Source organism: Ostrea edulis, chromosome 3 (genome assembly GCF_947568905.1).
Source record: "Ostrea edulis chromosome 3, xbOstEdul1.1, whole genome shotgun sequence".
Lineage (NCBI taxonomy): Eukaryota > Metazoa > Mollusca > Bivalvia > Ostreida > Ostreidae > Ostrea > Ostrea edulis.
The window spans coordinates 97,025,729-97,043,828 of record NC_079166.1 but is presented as its reverse complement, the minus strand read 5'-3'; the positions used below and the strand labels follow the sequence as shown (position 1 = coordinate 97,043,828).

Here is an 18,100-nt window from a genome sequence, read left to right as displayed (position 1 = left end):
TAGGGACACGCCCTCACCACACGTTAAACCGGGTCCGTAGGACATTATCATCTTAACGATAAAACATTCTATCTACCCTACATTGAAATGATTTCTGGTCGTTTCGGCCTTTTTTCAGTTCGGCCCCAAGTTTTTTCGGCCGTTAGTAGTTTCGGCCTAATGTCGTTTCGGCCCTAGTCGTTTCGGCCTTCCTTTTAATTACCTTTGTAATACCAATAAATGAAGTCTTTTTTCTCATCTTACTATATCAAAATTGATATTTCTTTGTTGTGTAAACTGTTATATATGTCTATGGTGTAAACAAGGAAGTCCACACCATCAAAGAAAATGAAATGCCAATTGCAGATTACATAAGCTTGTATTTTAAAAGCAAAAATGCTAAAACAAACATAATATATATTTGTTATGAACATAGCACATTATGATGCTGATTAAATTATAAACCGGTACCATATGATGCAGTTATTTTTAAGGCACAAATATTTTAATGGCATCTCTCTCTCTCTCTCTCTCTCTCTCTCTCTCTCTCTCTCTCTCTCTCTCTCTCTCTCTCAATATTCTTTTTAAGACAAAACTTAACTTGGTAGTTTGCATTTTAATTTTTTCACATCATCGCAAACCACGGCTTATTGTTTCATTCTATTTCACAAACGTTTGTGAAATAGAATATGAAACAATAACCCATGGTTTGCGACCATGGTTTCATATACGTTATCGATCATTAACATTTTTCTAATTTCTATATTGAATCATTTTTAATTTAGATGCATTAAAATAATGAAGGCACTACTGAATCTAAAACATCGCGAGCCGAGGGCGCGCGCGCGCGCGCGAGAGAGAGAGAGAGAGAGAGAGAGGCAGTTTAAAAAAGGTGTAAGTGAGGACAAATTTCAACCAATGAGCAGAAGTTGTGAGGACAGAATTGCACCATGAGAACCAAAAAAAAAAAAAAAAAAAAAAATGTTCTCACAATTACATCCTCATAATTGTGACCTACAGCATGTGAAAGATGTAGATACAAAATATTAGCTTAGTGAGGACAAGTGGTGTGAGGACATGTCCTTACTAATATTCTCTCTCAAATTTTTTTTTATAATTCGAAAGAGAGTATTAGATAAACTTTTATAGCTATACCTAACATAGTACTTTTTTGCCTTTGGAATAATATATGTGTGTATTATCTTCTACACATTGTGAGGACGTCCTCACTTAATAGGTTTGGTCGGCTAGAAAGGAGAGAGAGAGAGAGAGAGAGAGAGAGAGAGAGAGAGAGAGAGAATTGAATATTTTAAACCCTTACAAATAGTAGTACAAAATTCCACAGCAAATGTTGGGTATCCTATGTCCTTGAATTGAAAATTGACGCACAGCTAATTGTGTGGTCAATAACTAATTTACAAAACCGAAGAATTGGAGATACACTGTACATGTACAACAGTTTTGCAACACATTTCCATGCGTAAAAGTGTGAACTCAGCTTCCCGCAGACCTCGTGTATTACAATCAAGTTTTTAGTTCTCCGTGTCAGTTTAGTATGGTTAAATAATTTTCCATGATACTTGAGTCATTAATATTCATCTAAACTTGTAAATAAGATTTTACAACACTTCAGTGTGGAATTTATCGTTTATCATTAGCGTGCCACACCTACTGTGACACGGGACATCCGTTTTTAAGGCCATCTCCGAGGACTCGTGACATTCACACCTGATGCCGAGGGTTTGGCGATGGAATTGTCACTACCTGTTTTAACGACCTAGGAGGTCTGTCGTGGCCGGGATTCGAACCCCGACCGTCCGCATACAGGGCGCGAACACTCTACCTCTAGACCACCACAGTAGTGGTAATGCTATTGATACTAAATTCTGATTATAGATATTTAAAAAAAGAGCAGGTGTCCTTTACCAAAATTGTAAATTCATGATCCAAGGATGGGTTTTAGTTCCGGGTGGGACCAAAATTATTATGGTGACCATTCTTTTTTTTTTTACAACATCATATAAAGTTTATATTTGAACATGTTGAAAAGTTTCAGGACATTGTTTCCAATCCATATTTGTTATTTCCTTACAGGAAATGTATTATTTAGTTGAGCGAAAATAAAGACTAACGCATGAACTTTTTTTTTTTTTTTACACTGTTGTTCCTGCTTATTAATATTACAGACAGAATTCATGAAGTCAGCTTAGCGCTTTTCAGTACTTTGATTATACGATCTCCACGGGTGGATCCAGGAATTACGGTTACGGGGGGCGCCACTTTATGAGGCAGGGGGTCTGGGGCCGCCTTGAGGCTCCCAGTGAGTCGAGGGCGAAGCTCTGGTGGGGGCCCAGGGGGCGAAGCCCCCGAAAGCTCCTGGATTTTACAGATTTTATAGGGCTTGAAATATGTCTCCTATTTATAGTCATTTGAACTATTTTCTATAATTTTTTATAAGGTAAAATTGTTAAAATGACGCAAATTTTAAGGGTTTTGGGGGAAAATTAAGTTCTCCCAATAAAGTAATTCAAGAAATCAAAAGATTTTGCCATTTAATTCTCCGGGAAAGAAAGAAATTATTGCTTTTTTAAAATAATTTATTACATTTTTTCTAAACAAGATACCAAGATTTACCTTAAATTTGAAAATTTTAGGGGGGGGGGGGGCTCCCCCCCCCCCTTAAATTCCGTCACTGATCTCACGGTGGGTATCAGGGACTAACTTTTTAGACAAGGCAGTCTTCTTGTGTATTCGAAATACACATACACCGTACGTGCCACGCCGTGTCCACGGACCATTTTACACCGTGTGTTGGGGAATACTCGTGGTCTCTACTGTAGATTTTATTATCAACATTATTGTATTCACCCGTAAAATTACTAACTGAACCTAACATGTATACATTAACTACGCAAATAATATATCAGTTTACAGCATACAGTACCTGGCCATGAGTCATAATTGTTTATTTTTTCACTAAATATATTTCATTGGAAAAATGCCTTTTTGAATAAGCTTAGTGTAGTACTAGTATCACTTAAATTGCAGCTAATTTTTATAGATATACTAACAAAAAATACACAATTGTTTGTAGATTCTTCACATGATTTCAAAGTGATTTTTAATATCTATAAGTTTTGCGGTGAAATCACATGTCAAATGCTAAATTGAAATTTTACGGCACAAAGTTAAGAAATCATTATATTTCGAGGTTAAAAAGTTTGCCTTGATGATTTCAAAAACTATTCTCAATTATCATGGTATCACAATTTGCTTAGCACCATATATGGAAAAGAAAATTTGAACAATTTTGCATATATTTTATAATCTTTTCTAACACTAGGCCTACCTCTCAAAAGCTTACACTCGAACAGCTTCCATTCAACAAACAACAATAGCATAAATTCGATACATATCTATATTAACAAAAACAACATCACATTGTCGGTATTTTGTCGCTTACGAACTTGGGCCGAAACGACTAGGTATCTGAGGCCGAAACGACAATAGACCGAAAAAACTTGAGGCCGAACGAACCTACGGCCGAACTGTAAAAAGGCCGAAACAACTTGCATCGCATTGAAATCCTGGATCCTCCCATGCGAAGTAAGTAGAACACTGTGCAACGCAATATTCCGGAAATAATTCTTCCATCTTTATCTGTTATGTTTCTTCTCTAACTTCCGATATCGCTGTCATCGTGTATCCGTATGTTTAACTTTAGTTGGGAAGTAAAGACTGAGAAGTATTTACTGACGTCGAATAAAATTGTGGACATTGATCTCAGTGAACGTCATGTTGAAATTACGGAGTAATGTAAAGGACACAGTAGGCCGGTGTTTTGTCATTCTGATATTGGTAGGGGTAATCTATGGTAGCGATCATCCGAAAGTTCTGTTAGTCTCCTATGACGGATTCCGATGGGACTACCTCAACAAAATTTCTAATCCTGTAAACTTTGACCGCATCATAAACAAAGGAGTATCCGCGACAAAAGGACTAAAGAACGCTTACATAACAAAGACACTACCCAATCACTACACGCTTGTCACGGGATTGTATGAGGAGAGCCACGGACTGATAGCCAATGAAATGTATGACCCGGTGTTTAATGAAAGTTTCTCCTTGGAGAAATCAGAAGACGTTATCAAGTCTAAATGGTTCGGTGGTGAACCCATCTGGGTAACGAATCAAAAACAGTCGACCTCATCGTCCCCGCGTAGGAGCGGATCCATGTTTTGGCCGGGGTCAATGGCTAGTGTTCATGGCTACCTACCCACGAAATATTTCCCATACAATCCGTCGATAAAGTTAGAAGAACGAATTGACATCATAATATCATGGTTTCTGGATAAAGATCCCATAAATTTAGGATTGTTGTACTATGAGCATCCTGATCACGAAGGCCATGAATTCGGCCCTGACAGTGAAAACATGACAGCTGCATTGGAATATTTAGATAAGGCAACAGGGTATCTTCTACACAGCTTACAGGAAAAAAAGTTACTCGATAAAGTGAATTTGATATTAACCAGTGATCATGGTATGATGTCCACACCAAAAAATAAATTGATTATTCTAGAGGATTACATTAAGGGAGACCTGTATGAAAAGTTAGTCATGAACAGTCCAATAGTTCATATTCTACAAAGAAATGGTATGTACATTACTTATCTCTGCTTTGATGGCATGTTTTTGCGTCTGTCCAGAGGGAATTGGAATGCTGTATTCATCAGATTAATCGATACTTTTATATATATATATTTTTTTGCTCTTGTCGCAGTGATTCATTGGTGTGCGTCCTGTGTAAATTACAGTCACGTTAAATTTGCTCAGGACACATGTTTTCAATAAATGTGCATCCCAACGGACGCATAAATTTTTCAAATAAAGTAGTGTTTTCAATTTGTTTTCTGGTAATTATAAACAGAAACATGAGATTAACCAACTTCAGAATCAGAGAATAGTTTTAATTTTAACATTCGTAACATATCTGCACTCAAATTCATATAACATTTTTTTAGCAGCAGATTGATTGATTTAATGTCCCTCGAGAAAATATTTCACTCTTGGACTGCCCCATTTAGTCATCCCTTACGACAAGCAAGGGGTACTGAGGACCTATTCTAACCCGGATCCTGGGGGAGGGGTACTGATGACCTATTCTAACCCGGATTCCGGGGGAGGGGTACTGAGGACCTATTCTAACCTGGATCCCGGGGGAGGGGTACTGAGGAACTATTCCAACCCGGATCCCGGGGGAGGGGTATTGAGGACATATTCTAACCCGAATCCCGGGGGAGGGGTACTGAGGACCTATTCTAACCTGGATCCCGGGGAGGGGTACTGAGGACCCATTCTAACCCGGATCCCCACGGGCTTTTTCGCCATACAAACCTTGTTGTAACGATACATGGGTTTGTTATCTTTGAAGAAACTTTTATTTAGAAGGTATACTACATCATCATAATACCTGACTTCCTTTTCAAACAGAAATGAAAATATAAATATCAGCAATGTCTGTGTATTCCTTTTAGATTTGATTGTCTCGCTGAGTAACACAGTAGGTAAAGTACATGTGAAAGGCTAAACTGTAGATCGCGGGTTTAGATTGTACTTTCTACTAAAACTGAATGTTTTGCCTAAATATAGTAAACAGGGTTCGAAATTAACTTTTTCAAGCACTACTCCGTACGGACTAGTGACTATTGATGTTCACTAGTCCACAAAGCATTTCACTAGTCCGTCCAGTATATCATATGAAATGATCTTCATTTTATTCAATAGTATTTATTTTAATCAAACCAAACACATCACATTTGCAAACAATTCAGACCACCATACTTTATTTTGCATTCAAGATCTTCAGACACATACAGTAACCTCCGAGTTAATCATGTAACCCCTTTTATAAACACCCATACATCTAAGTGCGTTCAAGATCGACGTTCCCATTGTTCTCTTGCTCAGTTCTTAAAGTCACAGGTGTTAAAAATTTTATCAATATTGTCAATAGAATTCACTCAATTGACCAAGTCATGAGCTATAGTGTTATATTTTATGAACTCCTGTGTTAGAGTCGCTAATGACTAGAACATGTACGCACGAATGTGTTCTTCGACCCTACTACTTACAGAGGTGGTGTGAGTTCTTGCACCTCGAACCCGTTCTCGTGATGCATACTCAGTGTTCGGAATCGACAGGAATTTGTACTCGTGTGAAGAACGGCGGTCTTGAACGCACTCCATGTGTTTGGAAGATCAGCATATCATTGTCATGCAAACACTTTACCATGCAGGTAATCGACCATAACTTCAAACATCTAAGGAACTCGGACAAATTTGCTAAAATCTTAACCAATTCAAGATTGATTACCGAATTTTCACTAGTCCATACGGACTGGTGCTATAGAGAGTTTACTAGTCCGACATGTTTTTTACTAGTCTCGGACTTACGGACATAGGTAATTTTGAACCCTGGTAAATAAAGTTAAATTTAAAAGTTTTCGGTTTCAATATATTGTTGTGCATATCCTCCACTTTTCATCCACATCAAATTATTCTGGTTGTAGCTAGTATTCCTCCTTAACTCAAATATTATAAGATTTTAAACATGTACCTAGCTGATATATGGTAAAATGATATTTGTGTGAAATGTGGAGAATCTGTCAGGGTTAGAATTATGCTAGTTAAGACTAAAGAGAAATTCCAAATACACACATATGTGCATTTCTGCATTGTGCTCCACTTATGTAAAAACTTTAGTATATATATAAATTTATGCAAGGAAAATTAAAAAACCACCAAATTTCTATTAATACTTCAAATCAATTTTACATTTTTTAATTGAAATTGCTTCAAAAAATAAAAGTTCTAACATTTAAAACCACTTTTTAAAGAAGAAAAAAAATCGGGGAAATTTTCATGACATGAAAATTACACAGTATATGGGTGTTCTGCTGCAAGCTTCATGATGAGTGTGTATTGTCATCACAGCATATGCACAGTTTGTGGAAGGTCGTGGGTTTGAGCCTCAACTCAGCCAATTCCTTCCTGCTACAAATGAATACTGTAGATTCCTAAATATATATCATCGCATAATTTCGCAAGAGGAATCACTCGCAAAATAAAATTGCTCGCCTACAATTTTCTGTTGCTAAAATACCTGCAAGAACTCTTGACTAACATGCGAAACGCGAATTCATGTTCACAGGATTTAAGCGTACATGTAATTTAAACGAGTCAATATGCGATATTAATTAGTACTCGTGTAAAATAAGGAATCTGTAGTATGTGATTTAGTGCTAGTTAGAGTCAAATGCCATTTGAAATGTTTGCCTTTAGAGCTTGTCTGTGACATTTAATTAAGATATTCTTGATATATCCTACAGCACTCTGTTAAAACTTTGTAATATGTGCCGTTCTCTTTCAGTGACAGCCCAGAACATAATTATCAGCACGTTACAGAATGTTTGTAATATGTGCCGTTCTCTTTCAGTGACAGCCCAGAACAGAATTATCAACACGTTACAGAATGTTTGTAATATGTGCCGTTCTCTTTCAGTGACAGCCCAGAACATAATTATCAGCAAGTTACAGAATGTTCCACATCTGAAAGTCTACAAAAGATCCGAAATTCCAACACAGTACCATTATTCCAAAAATCGTCGAATTTTATCTATCATACTGGAAGCTGAGAGAGGATACTCCATTGTAGAAACTCGTGCCATGGCAGATAAATTCAACACGAGTAAGTAAAATGGAAATATTCTACATGTGCTCCTCCTGGGTCAATTCTCTCCTGATTTTTGTCATCATCAAATCGATTAATTTTGAATTCAACTACAGTATAATTATCTGTACTTTTTAGCCGAGTTGCAACGAAGTTGAACTCGGCTATTGGTTTGGTGATGTGGGCGGGCGGGCGGTTGGGCGTCAACAATTGGTTTCCGGATGATAACTCGACAAGTTTACAATCTAATCAAATTAAACTTTGATATATTGTTGGGTACCAGGTAAGGAAGACCCCTATATTGTTGTGTATCAAGTAAGGAAGACCCCTATTGATCTTGGAGAAAAAGGGTCAAAGGTCCAGGTCACAGTGACCGAATATAGAATGAAAATTTCAGAAATATTTGGTTTTCTGATAACTCAGCAAGTTTAAATCAGAATCAAATGATACTTAGAGATATTGTTATGTACCAGGTAAGGAAGACCCCTATTGATTTTGGAGAAAATAGGTCAAAGGTCAAGGTCACAGTGACTGACAATAGATTTAAAATTCCAAAAAATTTTGGTTTCCGGAGGATAACTCGAAAATTTTTAATTTGAATCAAATGAAACTTGGATATATTGTTGGATACCAGCTAAGCAAGGCCCCTATTGATTTTGGAGAAAAAAGGTCAAAGTTCAAGGTCACAGTGACCGAAAATAGATTGAAAACTTCAGACAAATATGGTTTCTGGACAGTAACTCGGAAAGTTTAAAACTGAAATTAGTTTTTCACAATTATAAATATGCTACATCATTCCTGACTTTACAATGTATCCCATGCAACTTGGCTCATGCACCCCTGGGTGCATATATTGATTTTTATTTTTAGTGTAGCGGTCAGCTGGGTTCGATCGCCAGTGGTCAGATAGCTCAGTTGGTAGAGCACCTGACTAGAGATTCAGGGGGCCCGGGTTCACCTGACTAGAGATTCAGGGGGCCCGGGTTCACCTGACTAGAGATTCAGGGGGCCCGGGTTCACCTGACAAGAGATTCAGGGGGCCCGGGTTCACCTGACAAGAGATTCAGGGGGCCCGGGTTTACCTGACTAGAGATTCAGGGGGCCCGGGTTCGAATTCCAGTCTGGTCTGTCGCATTTTTCTCTTCCTGTTACACTTGGTGCTGTAGACCAGCCCCTGCAACTGACAGGTGAAGATGCCTGCCAGGGGATAAAGATCCTGGGTTGATGTCTTCAGGTGTGAAGACATTTAAGGAGGGAGGAATGTAGCGGTCAGCCGGGTTTGATCACCTGTGGCCAGACAGCTCAATTGGTAGAGCACCTGACTAGAGATTCATGGGGTCTGCGTTCGAATCCCGGTCTGATATGTTGCATATTCTCCCTTCCTGTTACATTAGAATAATAATTGAGGATTTGCACCTTGCTTGTATTTTGATTTTCATGGAAATTGTAGAACTTTGAACTTCAAGTTAGTTTTGCAGTCGTAATGAAAAACTTGTTTGAGGACTGGCCATCTGTGTTTGAACCTGGGTAGCTTAGTGGTTAGAGCACCTGACTAGTAATGCAGGGGTCCCAGGTTCGATTCCGGGTCCAGCCATCAATCTTCTCCTATCCCACAGTACAGGACAAACAGTTTGCATTACTAGTGAAATTATATTTCTTTTGTGACAGAGGGCAATCACGGCTACAACAACAGTATCCCGGAGATGCACCCGTTCTTTATGGCCATGGGACCAGCATTCAAGTCTAACTACAAAGTAGAGACCTTCAATAATGTAGACATATACCCCCTGATTTGTCAGATTCTTGGCATCAAACCAGCACCAAATAATGGCTCACTAGATATAGTGCAGGGTTTACTACAGAAGAGACAGCCAGAAAAGGATCTCCCCGACAACACCTTTGCGATCTGTAAGTATTAAGTCACTAGATAACATTATATAAGTATTAAGTACTAGATAACATTATAATGATCTGTAAGTATTAAGTCACTAGATCACATTATATAAGTATTAAGTCACTAGATAACATTATAATGATGTGTAAGTATTAAGTACTAGATAACATTATAATGATGTGTAAGTATTAAGTCACTAGATAACATTATAATGATGTGTAAGTATTAAGTCACTAGATAACATTATAATGATGTGTAAGTATTAAGTACTAGATAACATTATAATGATGTGTAAGTATTAAGTCACTAGATAACATTATAATGATGTGTAAGTTTTAAGTACTAGATAACATTATAATGATGTGTAAATATTAAGTCACTAGATAACATTATAATGATGTGTAAGTATTAAGTACTAGATAACATTATAATGATCTGTAAGTATTAAGTCACTAGATAACATTATAATGATGTGTAAGTATTAAGTACTAGATAACATTATAATGATGTGTAAGTATTAAGTCACTAGATAACATTATAATGATCTGTAAGTATTAAGTCACTAGATAACATTATAATGATGTGTAAGTATTAAGTCACTAGATAACATTATAATGATCTGTAAGTATTAAGTCACTAGATAACATTATAATGATCTGTAAGTATTAAGTCACTAGATAACATTATAATGATGTGTAAGTATTAAGTCACTAGATAACATTATAATGATGTGTAAGTATTAAGTCACTAGATAACATTATAATGATGTGTAAGTATTAAGTCACTAGATAACATTATAATGATGTGTAAGTATTAAGTCACTAGATAACATTATAATGATGTGTAAATATTAAGTACTAGATAACATTATAATGATGTGTAAATATTAAGTCACTAGATAACATTATAATGATGTGTAAGTATTAAGTACTAGATAACATTATAATGATGTGTAAGTATTAAGTCACTAGATAACATTATAATGATCTGTAAGTATTAAGTCACTAGATAACATTATAATGATGTGTAAGTATTAAGTCACTAGATAACATTATAATGATGTGTAAGTATTAAGTCACTAGATAACATTATAATGATGTGTAAGTATTAAGTACTAGATAACATTATAATGATGTGTAAGTATTAAGTCACTAGATAACATTATAATGATGTGTAAGTATTAAGTCACTAGATAACATTATAATGATGTGTAAGTATTAAGTCACTAGATAACATTATAATGATGTGTAAGTATTAAGTCACTAGATAACATTATAATGATGTGTAAGTATTAAGTACTAGATAACATTATAATGATGTGTAAGTATTAAGTACTAGATAACATTATAATGATGTGTAAGTATTAAGTCACTAGATAACATTATAATGATGTATAAGTATTAAGTCACTAGATAACATTATAATGATGTGTAAGTATTAAGTCACTAGATAACATTATAATGATGTGTAAGTATTAAGTACTAGATAACATTATAATGATGTGTAAGTATTAAGTCACTAGATAACATTATAATGATGTGTAAGTATTAAGTCACTAGATAACATTATAATGATGTGTAAGTATTAAGTCACTAGATAACATTATAATGATGTGTAAGTATTAAGTACTAGATAACATTATAATGATGTGTAAGTATTAAGTCACTAGATAACATTATAATGATGTGTAAGTATTAAGTCACTAGAAAACATTATAATAATGTGTAAGTATTAAGTCACTAGATAACATTATAATGATGTGTAAGTATTAAGTCACTAGATAACATTATAATGATGTGTAAGTATTAAGTCACTAGATAACATTATAATGATGTGTAAGTATTAAGTCACTAGATAACATTATAATGATGTGTAAGTATTAAGTCACTAGATAACATTATAATGATGTGTAAGTATTAAGTACTAGATAACATTATAATGATGTGTAAGTATTAAGTCACTAGATAACATTATAATGATGTGTAAGTTTTAAGTACTAGATAACATTATAATGATGTGTAAGTATTAAGTCACTAGATAACATTATAATGATGTGTAAGTATTAAGTCACTAGATAGCATTATAATGATGTGTAAGTATTAAGTACTAGATAACATTATAATGATGTGTAAGTATTAAGTCACTAGATAACATTATAATGATGTGTAAGTTTTAAGTACTAGATAACATTATAATGATGTGTAAGTATTAAGTCACTAGATAACATTATAATGATGTGTAAGTATTAAGTCACTAGATAACATTATAATGATGTATAAGTATTAAGTCACTAGATAACATTATAATGATGTGTAAGTATTAAGTCACTAGATAACATTATAATGATCTGTAAGTATTAAGTCACTAGATAACATTATAATGATGTGTAAGTATTAAGTCACTAGATAACATTATAATGATGTGTAAGTATTAAGTCACTAGATAACATTATAATGATGTGTAAGTATTAAGTCACTAGATAACATTATAATGATGTGTAAGTATTAAGTCACTAGATAACATTATAATGATGTGTAAGTATTAAGTACTAGATAACATTATAATGATGTGTAAGTATTAAGTCACTAGATAACATTATAATGATGTGTAAGTATTAAGTCACTAGATAACATTATAATGATGTGTAAGTATTAAGTACTAGATAACATTATAATGATGTGTAAGTATTAAGTACTAGATAACATTATAATGATGTGTAAGTATTAAGTACTAGATAACATTATAATGATGTGTAAATATTAAGTCACTAGATAACATTATAATGATGTGTAAGTATTAAGTCACTAGATAACATTATAATGATGTGTAAGTATTAAGTCACTAGATAACATTATAATGATGTGTAAGTATTAAGTACTAGATAACATTATAATGATGTGTAAGTATTAAGTCACTAGATAACATTATAATGATGTGTAAGTATTAAGTACTAGATAACATTATAATGATGTGTAAATATTAAGTCACTAGATAACATTATAATGATGTGTAAGTATTAAGTACTAGATAACATTATAATGATGTGTAAGTATTAAGTCACTAGATAACATTATAATGATGTGTAAGTATTAAGTAACTAGATAACATTATAATGATGTGTAAGTATTAAGTCACTAGATAACATTATAATGATGTGTAAGTATTAAGTACTAAATAACATTATAATGATGTGTAAGTATTAAGTACTAGATAACATTATAATGATGTGTAAGTATTAAGTACTAGATAGCATTATAATGATGTGTAAGTATTAAGTCACTAGATAACATTATAATGATGTGTAAGTATTAAGTCACTAGATAACATTATAATGATGTGTAAGTATTAAGTCACTAGATAACATTATAATGATGTGTAAGTATTAAGTCACTAGATAACATTATAATGATGTGTAAGTATTAAGTCACTAGATAACATTATAATGATGTGTAAGTATTAAGTACTAGATAACATTATAATGATGTGTAAGTATTAAGTCACTAGATAACATTATAATGATGTGTAAGTATTAAGTCACTAGATAACATTATAATGATGTGTAAGTATTAAGTCACTAGATAACATTATAATGATGTGTAAGTATTAAGTACTAGATAACATTATAATGATGTGTAAGTATTAAGTACTAGATAACATTATAATGATGTGTAAGTATTAAGTCACTAGATAACATTATAATGATGTGTAAGTATTAAGTCACTAGATAACATTATAATGATGTGTAAGTATTAAGTCACTAGATAACATTATAATGATGTGTAAGTATTAAGTACTAGATAACATTATAATGATGTGTAAGTATTAAGTCACTAGATAACATTATAATGATGTGTAAGTATTAAGTACTAGATAACATTATAATGATGTGTAAGTATTAAGTCACTAGATAACATTATAATGATGTGTAAGTATTAAGTACTAGATAACATTATAATGATGTGTAAGTATTCAGTACTAGATAGCATTATAATGATGTGCAAGTATTAAGTCACTAGATAATAGAACTTTTTGGATGAGCAGGTAAATAAAACCCATCATTGGGTGAAATCCTGTCTGACGCGCTTCATACAGATTGTTAGACTATTCTTGGCACACTGATTTTGACTACGGAGTACTCCATTTACCTGATCAAGATATAGGGCTCATGGTGGGTGTGACCGGTCAACTGGGGATGCCCACTCCTCCTAGGCACCTAATCCCACTTCTGGTATATCCAGGAGTCTGTCTTTGTCCAACTCTCCATTTTGTATTGCTTATAGGAGTTATGAGATTGATCACTGTTCGTTATTTTCACCTTTCATTTCTGTATAACTTCAAATTTTATCCCCTCCATAATTATGACTAATTTCTTTTTTTTCTAGATCTGGTGTTATTAGTGATTGTTGGATTGTTTGGAGGAATTTTCACCATAGGTGCCTGTCGTCAACAGAGATTTCACAAACATCGTGAACTACAGAGGCCTCCCAACAGGTCCTGGGGCTCGTACACGCCCACAAGTCTCGTCAACAACGGCCCGACCCTGCCACTGCTCAGCTCCGACACGGAAAACGAGTTCTGAAAATCCCTTTCTCTTCTCATGTGGTGCTTAAACAAGATCTGGACCGCCACAAATTTTTTTTCAAAACACAAGATACATAGTACTATTACGTTTCATTTCCATGTAGTATATTTGGTTGACCAGCAACTTGGCTACTTTAGTTTTAATTTATAGTCCCATCACAAAGGGATACATATCATAAGGGATTAAATGTCTCCAATGCTATCAACTCGTACACTTCTTTGTACTTCTCTGTAACATTGCATATAGAGTTATCTCCCTTTATGTCCACGTTTTGTGGGCTTTGTTTACAGCGAGGTCGTGCTCATCAGTTTCACAGATTAACACCTTCAGCTTGCTCATCAATGTTGGAGAATGTCATTGTCAATAAAGATAGGCATAAATATTTCATTTTCAATCATTCGCTAGTCTTCAAATTCATGTAGATATGATAAATTCTAGATAATGTCATTAGTAATCTACAGACAACTTTATAGATTTCTTTCATAAATATCAATGATTAATATTTTTTACTCCTATGTAAAATACATTGTCTTTTCAGTCTTGTTTTCTTTAAATGCACAGAATACCAAACAGAGAAATCCTCTCCTTTCTGCACTCCCGGTACTTTGATTGTAAAGTTCAATATTGCCACTGATAGTTCAGATGTTTCATTCCTATTTAAGGAATTTATTTTACTATTGTACAGTTTTTCAGCTTTAATAGTGCTTGAAATATATTGTTCTAAGGGTTTTATAGCTATATTACAATCCATTTTGATTGAATTTTGCATAATTATGTGGTGTGCCATGTTTATCGGTGATTAGATTTTGTTGTTGGTGCCTTGTTACTGTGTATGGAACATAAGTAATACTCATGTTGATCTTAAATTAGTTCTGTATATATATTGTGATATGTTTGCCGCATTTCATTTTCACCCCCGGAGGGTCTCCGTGGCCGAGTGGTTAGAGCATCGCGCTCAAAATCACAAGGCCTCTCACCTCTGGTCAGCGCGGGTTTGAATTCCGCTTGCGCCGGTAAGTAAGAAAGTTTCCCAGTTTACTTTCTGACGGTCGGTGGTCACTTCCCAGGTACATTGTTTCTGCATTCTCTCTTCCACCAACAAAAACTGGGCGCCACCAGATAACTGAAAAATTATTGAGTGTGGCGAAAAACATCAAAACAATTTCCACCTCTGTCAGTGGAGGAATTTAAAATTGGGCAAATTATAAGAGTGTAATCTCTGTTTTAACATGAGTTTGTTTGAGTGAATTTAAAATGGGGGAGAACCATTCGCAAGTGAAGAGGGGCAAAGGAAAAAAACATATGGGGCCAAAAATAACCTGTATAAAGTAAGCAGGTAGAGAAATAGTGACCTATCTCTGGATTCAACATTCCGGCTGTTGATGGTGTGTATTTTTATAACTTAATGTTACAGATGGATCTTTTAGGGTTTGTCTGCCTGTTCTGTCAACAACTTTTATCGGTTCTCATGACAGACTTCATATTTGGTGAACGGAAAGCGAAAGCTGTATGACAGATGAGAGTGAAAGTCATGTAAGGATAAAAAATGTCAGTTTACCACCAAAAAAACCCACGACCAATGTTGGGTACATACGGAGTGGTGTTTTTTGTTTTACATTGTAGGGAACATTCCTAAACCTTATAGAGCATTCCTTTAGAGTTTTACCAAAGATCTTTTTTTTTTAATTGTGGAAATCGGAGGATTTCTAGTGTATTGAAATAAGAATCTCGGACCCGATTCACAACCATGCCAAGTTCGTAATATTAACACACATACAGGCATCATTCCTTGTTCAAACTAAGAAAATTTATACGCAACATTGTTCAGTACTGTAAAGGCATAATGTACTATACCATGATGTATGTTTTATTACACGAGACATTGTCCAGTACTGTACAGGCCTTGTGTACTATATAATGTACGTTTTCTTTACTCTATTGTGGGGTGACTAGTCCTGAAGAATGTGGAGTTGATTTTCAGGCATTAAATCCACTCAATGTACAATGACGGGTGATCAGAAATATTTTTCAGGTTGTCATTTTAATGCTTTGTTGTTATTTTTTAATTTGTAATACCTGGTATATTGAAATGAATTTGCCTATATTTTATTTTTGCACAAATCTAGTTTATTTATTGTCAGCTCATATGCAGCACACTATTGTTCATGTACACATTTGCCTTCCTTGTTCAGGGGTTGGTGTTTTTTTCTTCAATATGATATAAGATATAATATTCAATATAATATAATATTCAATATAATATAAGATTTGAAACATTTGTTAAAAAAAAAGGAAAAATAATAGAAATAAATTTTTTTAAAATATCACCGATGTTGGAATAATTTTTTATTTGAGGTCTTCTGTCACATGAAACTAAATTTCTACGGGAAAAGCGTGTTTGGAGAAAAGGAAGTGAAGCCGCTTCTTACAAGAGTAATCCATGGTGGCATTTAGTTTTCCGAGATCTCTGCATTATAAAGTAATAGACCCTGCATTATAAACTAATAGACCCTGCATTATAAAGTAATGGACCCTGCATTATAAACTAATGGACCCTGCATTACAAACTAATGGACCCTGCATTATAAAGTAATAGACCCCTGCATTATAAAGTAATAGACCCCTGCATTATAAAGTAATAGACCCTGCATTATAAACTAATAGACCCTGCATTATAAAGTAATAGACCCTGCATTATATACTAATAGACCCTGCATTATAAACTAATAGACCCTGCATTATAAACTAATAGACCCTGCATTATAAAGTAATAGACCCTGCATTATAAACTGCATTATAAAGTAATAGACCCTGCATTATAAACTAATAGACCCTGCATTATAATTTTTCTTTGAACTGATCATAACCTTTTGTGGCATGAAGGGTATGATACATATTTGTGTTTTATAAAACTTGTCCACTTAGTATCAGCGTCTTATCTGTCTCTGCAATCATACTCAATGAAGTGAAGCATGACTCGACTAAAGTTAAGCATGACTCAACTGAAGTTAAGCATGACTCGCCTAAAGTGAAGCATGACTCGACTAAAGTGAAGCATGACTCAACTAAAGTTAAGCATGACTCAACTAAAGTTAAGCATGACTTGACTGAAGTCAAGCACAACTCGACTGAAGCATGACTCGACTAAAGTGAAGCATGACTAAATTGATGTGAAGCATGACTTAATGAAAATGCAGCATGACTCAACTGAAGTGAAGCATGACTCAGTGAAAGTGAAGCATGACTTGATGGAAGGTCTCAGTTGGAGTGTTGCAGTGTGTATATTTCCATGTCGGCAGTGGTTAGCAGCGTCACACTGATAAATAAATCTTGAACTACATTGTAATTGCAGTGCATTTACCAACTTATTAAAGTATATTTTTTCACGACAATCTTATACTTCAACATCAGTACCAACATTCCATTGTCCGTGAACTAGGTACCATCACATACACTACGTTTGCAAAGCACATGCAAAATTGGACATACTTCCATCACGAGTGCTCTCCCTTGGATACAAAATTAATCTAGATAAACACTGATAGCTAATTATTCAGCTTATAATGCAGTTTTCACTACGACTCCTATATAGCCTTCAGTATCAAAACCCCTGCAGGACTCGAACCCGCGATCTACAGTTTAGCAGTTGATACCACTTAGCAGTTATCCCTGCAGGACTCGAACCCACGATCTACAGTTTAGCAATTGATACCACTGAGCAGTTTCCCCTGCAGGATTTGAACCCGCGATCTACAGTTTAGCAGTTGATACCACTGAGAAGTTACCCCTGCTGGACTCGAACCCGTGATCTGCAATTCAGCAGTCGACACCCATTGAGCAGTTAACCCCGCAGGATTCGAATCCACGATCTACAGTTTAGCAGTTGATACCACTGATAAATTTAAAATAAAAAT

At 34.6% G+C, this 18,100-nt stretch overlaps 1 protein-coding gene across 1 annotated transcript; it reads left to right on the top strand.

Moving 5' to 3' along the window:
* The first annotated feature begins 1,964 nt into the window (after window positions 1-1,964).
* On the top strand, window positions 1,965-16,513 carry LOC125675257 (ectonucleotide pyrophosphatase/phosphodiesterase family member 5-like). Its single transcript, XM_048912784.2, has 4 exons — window positions 1,965-4,636; window positions 7,543-7,728; window positions 9,379-9,618; window positions 13,987-16,513. The coding sequence occupies exons 1-4, from the start codon at window positions 3,775-3,777 to the stop codon at window positions 14,181-14,183; spliced, it is 1,485 nt and encodes a 494-aa protein (XP_048768741.2). The 5' UTR covers window positions 1,965-3,774; the 3' UTR covers window positions 14,184-16,513.
* Window positions 16,514-18,100: the final 1,587 nt, after the last annotated feature.